The 9,869-nt window shown below is 32.9% G+C and overlaps 1 protein-coding gene across 1 annotated transcript; it reads left to right on the top strand.

The window, feature by feature from the left end:
• Positions 1–2,557: 2,557 nt before the first annotated feature.
• Positions 2,558–9,192, top strand: LOC107930199 (protein PLANT CADMIUM RESISTANCE 6). Its single transcript, XM_016861789.2, has 4 exons — positions 2,558–3,021; positions 3,115–3,186; positions 3,760–3,972; positions 9,015–9,192. Exons 1-4 carry the CDS (start codon positions 2,592–2,594, stop codon positions 9,104–9,106), a joined length of 807 nt encoding a protein of 268 aa, XP_016717278.2. The 5' UTR covers positions 2,558–2,591; the 3' UTR covers positions 9,107–9,192.
• The last annotated feature ends 677 nt before the right edge of the window (positions 9,193–9,869 follow it).

Below are 9,869 nucleotides of genomic sequence, written 5' to 3'. Positions count from 1 at the left end.
TCAGAATTTTGAAATTTTTAGTTGAACTACTTAGCTTTTTGTTTTGAATGGTTATTTCTAGTGACATAACTCTAAACCCTAAAAATCTTATTTAATAAAATTAAAACAGCTATACTTTCATCAACTCGTATTAATTTATAAACCACAAAGAGATATAGTTGAAGGGTGAAAATGGTGGGTGGGTTATTGTGAAATTCAGAATGCGGGCTTACTTAGAGATATCGAATTGGACCTTTTGAACAAAACGAAGGTCAAGGCCTATGACATAATAACACACATTTTTAAGTTTAAGATGGTTAAACTGTTTGAATTTTAGTTTGAATGGTATGGATATTGTTGTCTACACAAAAAGATATAAATTTAAGTATGTTGAAGTGTATTATTCTCTTATTTAAAAATTAAATACTAATATTAATATAAGCAAAAAGAAAAAAAGCAAGAAAGAATGAAAGCGATTAAATGATAACCATATATATTGTTGTATTGTTTAAATGAATGTAGTTTTTAAGTTATGTATTTATTAAAATTTATCCATATCTATTGAAATTTAAAATGTTTTTTTTAAAAAATCTTTGGTGTTATAACATTTTAGAATTTTAAATTTCAAGGAATGCTTTTATTAAAGAGATTAGAGGAGCCGTACTTTGAAAAGGTATAGATTTGAGTTTTTCAAATTGCAAATTTCGATTGTCTTACATTTTTATTATATTAGAACGAATCAATATATTCTCAAATCATTTTTGAGAAAATATTATAAAATATTTTTTAGTCCTCAAAAACGATTTGATTTATTTTTAATGTTTTTGAGCTAAATTAAAATAATTTCTAGATATTTTAAACTCATTTTAAGTACTTTTGTATAGAACGGAGAGGGATTGAATTTTGCTCCATCCTCATGTCTAACAGTCACATTTTCCAGCTGATGGTGTAAGTTTACTCCCCATATGTGTAAGGTTGTCTAAAGTTGTGTTTTTTCTTCTCATAATGGTTATATTTTGTCTCCAACGGTTATAAACTCATTATTTAGTATAAATACACATCAAGAACACTCAAAAAAGCAAGAAATCAAGAGGAAATTCACCAAAGGTTTATTTTCTTCCTTATTTCTCTTACATGATATTTTTAATGAGATCTTTATTGCTAAATTTTTGTATAGATTCCTTGGAAATCCTTGACAAGTGGAACTAATATAGTGGAGATAGGAGACTGAGATTGAGATTGAATCGCTATAAATCGATTGTTTTGATTTATCTTTAATTCTCTACATTTCTTTTTTATATTTTAAATACTAATTCATTCTTCATTTACCCACTTAGTATTTTTTATTTAATAGAAGTGTCACTTTAACGTATAATATTCGTTAATTCATGAAATTCAATTGACAATATAGATTGTCAAATCATCATTATATTTGAATTCTCTAGCGATGCTCAATTTTTCTTAAAGACTCATAACCTGTGATCTTTAGCTACTTGCAAATAATTTAAGTTACAAATTTTCTAATGCAACATGTGAAGAAGTAGAGGATGAAACAAGGGACACAAAAGCGATGATGGCATGTAGGAGTAGTTCAGTTTAACAGATCCATAGGTTGTAAGCAAGGTTTGGTATGAAATCATTGTTTTGGGTGGACAAATAGCTGACTCTTTAAGTTTACAAATTTGGGTGATTTTCAGCTGTGTTTGGAGTGGTGATGGCTTCTAAATGTCATGGCATGGCAGCATAATAGGTGTAAGTTCAAAAATGGTTTATAAGACTAATGAATTTTGGAGTTGTTCTTCTTTGCCGGCATTCTCATTGGGACACTATATGTATGTTTTTAGGCATCGCACGTTGTAGTAATCATACAAGGACAACTCATCTTCATTCAATTGTTGTTTTCTGAATGTAATATTTATTTTCACATTGTGGTTTTGTCTGTCTCATTCACTGATAATTACTATGTGAAAACTAGTTAATAAATTTCTCTGTTAATTGTCTTCATCAAATTTCTTATCATTTTCTTACTATTAATGCCTTTTTTTCGGACGCCTATATATTTTGGTGTTTTATTTAATCCACAATACGATTACCTACTTATAACAAGACTGTTAATTAATCACTTTGCTAGTTTAACTTGATAATAATTAGCTTTTTTCTAAATAACTATTCATATATGATTTAATTTTAAAAATATATATATTTCAATTTTCATTGAGTTAGTGACTGCTTATATATAAAACCATTTAATCGGTGGCGGAGTCAAAAAAATATTTTTGGGGAGGTGGAAATTAAATTGTATATTTTTATAATAGTAAAAAAATAATTTTACCATTTTAATAGACTATATCTTTATAAATTTTAAAAGATTAAATCCAATTTCTATTATTTTTGAGAGTCAAAATGTAATTTTACTATTATTAAATTAAAATTTTATAAATCATAACGGGCCTAAGTGAAAATTTTTCCATTTTACGGAATTAAAAACAACCATTTACTTAAAAAAAACCCTACTATTTTATTTTTCATTGAATTTATAAAATACACTTATCAATGCCATAGAATAGGAATCCTAGCATTTATAAAATTTGAAAGAAAAAAAGAAAAGATCAATGGCTCAAATAGAAATGGATACTCATAATTTGGAATTTCATGGAGCTGAAGCAGAATATGTTCCAAATCGAGTTCAAGCGAGTCACCCATATGGGCTTCCAACACCGTCCGCTCCACCCACGATAGAGGCAGCGTGGTTGCCGACCCCCCAGGCCCCTCACTCAAATGAGCCGAATGCGATCTACCACCACCACCAACAAGGAGCAATATATGAGCAACCTCCTCCTCCGGCGCCAAGTTATCCTCAAGATATAGGGCAAAGGCCTTTTGCTTCAACTTATGCATCACATTCGCAACCCTTTCAGCAAGCTGCTTACCAGGTTCCTCCAGGATATGTTGTTATGGCACCATACGTTCATTCTACTTACCAGCAGCATGTTGAGGGCTGGAAAACTGGCCTCTTCGATTGCATGGATGACCCAGTCAATGGTAAAAATTTCTGGATAGCACTATCACTTTTCGCTAATTAAAAACAGTGTTACTTAGAAGGTAATTAAGGAAGGCTAACTTTGTGGGTTGCAGCTCTGATTACAGTTTGCTTCCCATGCGTGACCTTCGGGCAGGTCGCAGAGATTGTGGACGAGGGTCGTACCTGTAAGTCATCCATCTTTTCTTACCTACACTTTTCACCTTTTTTAACAACCACCCTAGTGTTCAGTTGATCCCTTTGTTATTTATTCTTTTGATTTTCCCCCTAAAACAATCCAAAATTACTTATCCCAAATCTCCATTCTCTCAGTTCATTAAATTTAAAAAAGAATTACTGAAATTGGATTAAAAAAGTGTGCCTAGGAATTGTGATAAAAATAATCACAAATATTGAACATTGATCATAAAATAAACATGAAAAATATAAAATAAAATAAAATAATGGAAGGTGTCTAAGGAGTGAACTACATTCTGCAAGGGTTTTTTTTAGTAAACACTGCTCTTTTTAGGTTTAAAAAGTTATAAATTAAACAATAAAATCAATTTTTTTTAAGCAAAGTTTTAATCATATTATCTCGGCAAAATGAAGATTTGATGAATTCAAATTTATAGTGTTGAAATTCCAAGCCAGCCATCTACAACGTAGAACATTATTTGAATTTGGACCGACTAATTTATATGACAAGCTAGCTGATGAGTGATGATGCATAACATTATATATATATGTGTGTGTGACAGCATGTGCAAGCAATGGATTGCTTTACGGTGTGATAGCATTGTTGATAGGGATTCCCTGCATATTGTCGTGCGGATACCGCACCAAACTTAGGAACAAGTTTCAGCTATCCGAGTCTCCAGCCCCAGACTGGGTTGTACATTGTTTTTGCGACTGTTGCGCTCTTTGTCAAGAATATAGGGAACTTCATCAACGAGGCTGGGATCCATCTACAGGTATATATTATAACTGCATGTTGTTTATTATAATTGCTGATGTAAGAACACCATAATTACAGAATCACACCCTAACAAATGCTTATTACATATATTCAGCTACTATTCTTATAAAGAGTTGCGTATTTTGTTGGCACATAATTAAATTAATCTTGCATAAAATAAATTATGAAAAGTTACGAATGTGAAGAGGCTTGAATATGAAGAGTTAATAATGCAAAGAGACTTGAAGGTGAAAAGTTACACACATGCATGGATAGTCATAACTCTTATAGTATTTAAGTTATGTAAATGAATAGTCACAACTCCTAGCATTTAGTGATATAGATGAATAGTCACTTACAACTCCTATATAAAGAGTTGTATGTGATGAAGAATATTATTGAGTGAGTGAAATAAAAATTAATCAAAAGGGTGTTTTCTTTCTTCCATAAAAATTATTTCTCTTTTCATTATATTCTTTATTATATTCTTTGTTTTATTTCTCCAAATTTTGATCAATTTTCTACAAATTGGTATCAGAGCATTGTTCGATCGAAATGAACAATTCTATTCCTCTTTCTTCCGTTCCCCAATTAACCAAAGAAAATTATGGCAAATGGAGTATCCAAATGAAGGCTCTTCTTGGATCTCTAGAAGTTTGGGAGATTGTTGAAAAATGTTATAATGAAGTTGAGGCTGAAGAGGAGGAAGGATTAACACAAGTTCAAAAAGAGAGTCCAAGAAAATCAAGGAAGAAAAATCAGCAAGCCTTATTTTGGATATATCAAGGAGTTCAATCATATGAAGCGGCTTGGGAAAAAATAGCTTGTGCCACCACGGCAAAACAAGCATGGGAATTTTTACAAAATTCATTCAAAGGAGATGAAAAGGTGAAAAGAGTTCGGTTGCAAACTCTTCGAGGAGAGTTTGAAAGATTGCAAAAAACAGAGTCAGAATCAGTTTCTGATTACTGTTCACGGGTTTTGTCCATAGTCAATCAATTAAAAAGAAATGGTGAAACTATGGATGATATTCGTGGTGTTGAGAAAATCCTCCGTTCTTTAGATTCCAGATTTGACTACATTGTGGTTGCCATTGAAGAATCAAAGGACTTGAGTACCATGACTATTGATGAACTCACAGGTTCGTTGCAAGCCCATGAAGAAAGATTAAACAAGAAGAAAAAGGAAGTAGATCTAGATCAACCACTCCAGTCAAAGTTGTCTCTAAATGAGAATAAGGGAGATTTTAAAAATCAAAGAGGGAGAGATCGTGGTCGTGGAAGAGGAAGAAATTTTAGAGGAAGAGGCTCAAATGCTCGTGAAAGAGGTGAAGATGTAAGCATGGAGAATGGATGGAAAGAAGCCAACCAAAGTCAAAATTTTAGAGGATCACAAAGAGGACGTGGACGTGGAAATCAAAGAGGAAGAGGTCGTTGCTATTTTGAATGTTATAATTGTCGCAAACCTGGTCATTTGGCAAGTGAATGCTGGTACAAAAAAGAAGAGAAAAATGAAGCTAATATAGTACAAAATAATCAAGAGCAAAAGCAAGAAACTTTGTTGCTCGTATCTCATGGTGGAGAGATTGATGATGTCTGGTACATAGACAGTGGTGCTAGCAAGCATATGACAGGTAACAAAAATTTATTTTCGAAGTTCTTTGAATCTGATTGTGGAGAAGTAAAAGTAGGAGATGGCAAAGCTTACAAAGTTAGCGGTGTTGGTGAGTTGGAGTTCAAAACAAAGCAAGGAAGGGTAGAGAAAATGTCTGAAGTTTATTTTGTTCCTGGTCTTAAAAATAATCTGCTTAGCGTTGGGCATCTCTTAAAGAAGGGGTATGATATTCATTTCCGAGACATGGCTTGCTATTTATCAAAGAAAAATCAGGTTGTTGTTAGAGTTGGAGTGGCATCAAATAATCTTTTCTCTCTTACCCTTCAAAATCAGAATATGTATTGTTTTATTGGTGCTCATAAAGGAATTTCAAAGTTATGGCATGATAGATATGGACATTTAAACTATGGAAATTTGGAGATGCTTTCAAGGAAGATGATGGTTAGAGGTTTACCAAAAATCGATCGGCTTGATGATGTTTGTGAAGCATGTCAACTTGGAAAGCAACACAAAATTACTTTTCCTTCTCAATCCTCGTGGAAAGCAAGAAGACCATTGCAACTTATTCACTCAGATCTTTGTGGTCCAATGACAGTTTCATCTTTAGGAGGTAATCGTTACTTTATCTCTTTCATTGATGATTACTCAAGAAAGTTATGGGTGTATTGTGTCAAAGAAAAATCAGAGGCTTTTCAGAGATTCAAAGATTTCAAGGCAGAAGTGGAGAACTTTACTGGGTTGAAAATTAACACCTTGCGTACAGATCGTGGAGGTGAATATTTTTCAAAAGAATTTGAGAAATATTGCCGAGATAGTGGCATCCGGCATGAAATGACAGTCCGCCATACACCTCAGCAAAATGGTGTGTGTGAAAGAAAGAACAGAACAATTATGGAAATGGCTAGATGTCTTCTTAAGAAGAAGAGGTTATCAAGAAGATTTTGGGCTGAAGCTGTTTCTTGTGCAGTTTATCTTATAAATAGATCACCAACAAGAAGCTTGGAGAATTGCACACCACATGAGGTGTGGTATGGTATAAAGCCTAGTGTTAGTCATCTTAGAGTATTTGGGAGTGTTGCCTACTCTCATATTCCAGATGCAATAAGAAGCAAGTTGGATGACAAGTCAGAGAAATGCATTTTCATTGGCTATAGTGAAAGAAGTAAGGCATACAAGTTGTACAATCCGGTGAAAAAGAAGATTGTGATAAGCCGAGATGTTCAGTTTGATGAAAATTCCATGTTTGAAGATATGGAAGTTGAAAAGGAAAATTTGCCAATTTTTCCTTTTGAACTTGAAGAAGAAGAAGAGGCAGTAATTGAGAATGCTGAAGATGATGCTCAAGTAGGAAATCCTCCTGCTTCCCCAAGTTATTCATCAAATTCTTCTTCATCCAGCCCGATCCAAAAAACGAGAAGCATCCAAGAGTTATATGATGTAACGGATGAAGTTGTGCAAAATGATGTTGTATTCTTTGCCTTCTTTGCAGGAGAAGATCCAATTTCTTTTGATGATGCATATCAAGAAGAAATATGGAGGAAAGCCATGAAAGAAGAGATTTGCTCAATTGAAAACAATGATACATGGGAACTCACAGATTTACCGCCGCACAAGAATTCAATTGGAGTCAAATGGGTGTACAAGACAAAGATGAATCTGAATGGCTCTATCAACAAGTACAAGGCAAGACTGGTTGCAAAAGGATACAAGCAAAAGGAAGGAGAAGATTTTACAGAGGCATTTGCTCTAGTTTCAAGACTTGAGACAGTTCGGTTACTTATTTCTCTTGCTGCCCAAAACAATTGGAAAATGTTCCAAATGGATGTAAAATCTGCGTTTTTGAATGGTGTTCTCAAAGAAGAAGTCTATGTTGATCAACCACCAGGGTTTGTCAAAAAAGGAGAAGAAGAAAAAGTTTACAAGTTGAAGAAAGCTTTGTACGGGTTGAAGCAATCACCCCGAGCTTGGTACAGCCGAATCGATTCTTATTTTCAAAAGTGTGGATTCCAGAAATCTCCATATGAGCATACTCTCTACATCAAAGGCAATTATCAAGGAAGATTCATGGTTGTTAGTCTCTACGTTGATGATCTTATTTTCACAGGAAATGATGTGAAGATGTTGAAAGAATTTCAGCACTCAATGATGGCAGAATTTAATATGACAGATTTGGGAGAACTTCATCATTTTCTTGGTATTGAAGTTCATCAATCCAAGAAAGGAATTTTTATTTCACAAGAGAGCTACGCAAAGGAAGTTCTAAAAAAGTTCATGATGGAAAATACGAATCCAGTCTCTACTCCATGCATTACAGGTCTGAAGTTATCTAAAGAGGGTGAAGGAAAGCTTGTCAATTCCACCATATTCAGAAGTTTGGTTGGGAAGTTGATGTATCTGACTTCGACAAGGCCTGACATCGTGTATGCTGTTAGTTTGGTGAGTAGATTCATGGAGAAACCTTACTCCAATCACTAGGAGGCTGCCAAGAGAATATTGAGATATGTGAAGGGAACCATTGATTATGGAATTTTCTATAAAGCTAATACATTAGTTGATCTCATTGGTTATACGGACAGTGATTTAGCAGGAAGCATTGATGATAGCAGAAGCATTTCTGGTTATGTTTTTCACCTTGGTAGTGGTGCAGTTTCATGGAGTTCAAAGAAACAATCAGTTGTGGCGCTTTCGACTACAAAAGCTGAATATATCGCTGCGTCTTATGCAGGATGTCAATTGATTTGGTTACGTGGAATTTTGGAGAGTCTTAAGCAGAAGCAGAGCAAGTCAACGATTTTGTTTTGTGACAATAGTTCTACTATTTCGGTCACAAAAGATCCAGTTCTTCATAAAAGGACAAAACACATTCGCATTCGGTATCACTTCTTGAAGGAACTAGTGAATAATGGTGATATTCAAGTTGAATATTGCAAGACAGAAGATCAGATGGCTGATATCTTCGCAAAGCCGCTTAGTGGACAAGTCTTCAAGAAAAATGTTGAAAGGCTGGGAGTTCGAAGCAAGTTTAATTTAAGGGAGACATTGTTGGCACATAATTAAATTAATCTTGCACAAAATAAATTATGAAAAGTTACGAATGTGAAGAGGCTTGAATATGAAGAGTTAATAATGCAAAGAGACTTGAAGATGAAAAGTTACACACATGCATGGATAGTCATAACTCTTATAGTATTTAAGTTATGTAAATGAATAGTCACAACTCCTAGCATTTAGTGATATAGATGAATAGTCACTTACAACTCCTATATAAAGAGTTGTATGTGATGAAGAATATTATTGAGTGAGTGAAATAAAAATTAATCAAAAGGGTGTTTTCTTTCTTCCATAAAAATTATTTCTCTTTTCATTATATTCTTTATTATATTCTTTGTTTTATTTCTCCAAATTTTGATCAATTTTCTACATATTTTGTGTTAATATATATAGGGTGGCATGGAAACCTAGCAAGGAGACAAAACATGCACCAGCAACAGCAATATGTGATGATGGCACCAATAAACCAAACAATGATGGGTTGATATGATTTCCAAATGCTTCAATATTTTGTTATTAATTTTTTTTTCTCTTCTCAATTTACTTGGAAAGAAAATTTAAACGATGGAAAAATAAAGGGTAAAAAATATAAATTTTTTTTCATAGGTATGCTTATTAGGAAAGAAAAAATTGAAAAAAAAAACCTTTTCATCCATTGTTTAGTAGAGTTGAAAAATAAAAAAAATATAAAACATTTGAGAAAATTATAATTTTGAACTAATGTACACATCTCTCTCATTTTAGCTCATCTATTGTTCCAATTTGGAACGATTGATTTTACATGTTGAAATGAGAAATGATTATCTTTTATATTTTCTTCCGTCTTACTTTTCTTTTTTCCTTTTTGCTCAATCAAATATTCAAATTTATATTTTTAATTTAGCTTCCAATTCTTTCCACCCAATAATACTTTTATTTGTGTTTTTTTTAAATGTAATAAGTAAAAGTACTGTACAATAATAGATAAAAATTTGAGTAACAACAAGTATTAAACTATTACAAAAAGGTTGTCCGAATAATCACCAAGTAAAATCAAACTATTATAGTACAAATGGATTAAAAACTGATCCAGTTCAAGTTAAATACCAACAAATTGGAATTAGTTGGACTAAAACTCCCATACATGATGGGACTAAGAAACCTACGCATATAATTGTGCATAATAAGTCATGAACCTAGATATTCAAGCCCTAAGGCCTCCTCTTACTTTTAACTTTTTGATCATTATTTACGTTTGTTCTTTTTCTA

The sequence above is a fragment of the Gossypium hirsutum genome, chromosome A09 (genome assembly GCF_007990345.1).
Source record: "Gossypium hirsutum isolate 1008001.06 chromosome A09, Gossypium_hirsutum_v2.1, whole genome shotgun sequence".
Lineage (NCBI taxonomy): Eukaryota > Viridiplantae > Streptophyta > Magnoliopsida > Malvales > Malvaceae > Gossypium > Gossypium hirsutum.
The sequence above is the reverse complement of the archived record's forward strand: the minus strand, read 5'-3'. Positions and strand labels throughout refer to the sequence as shown.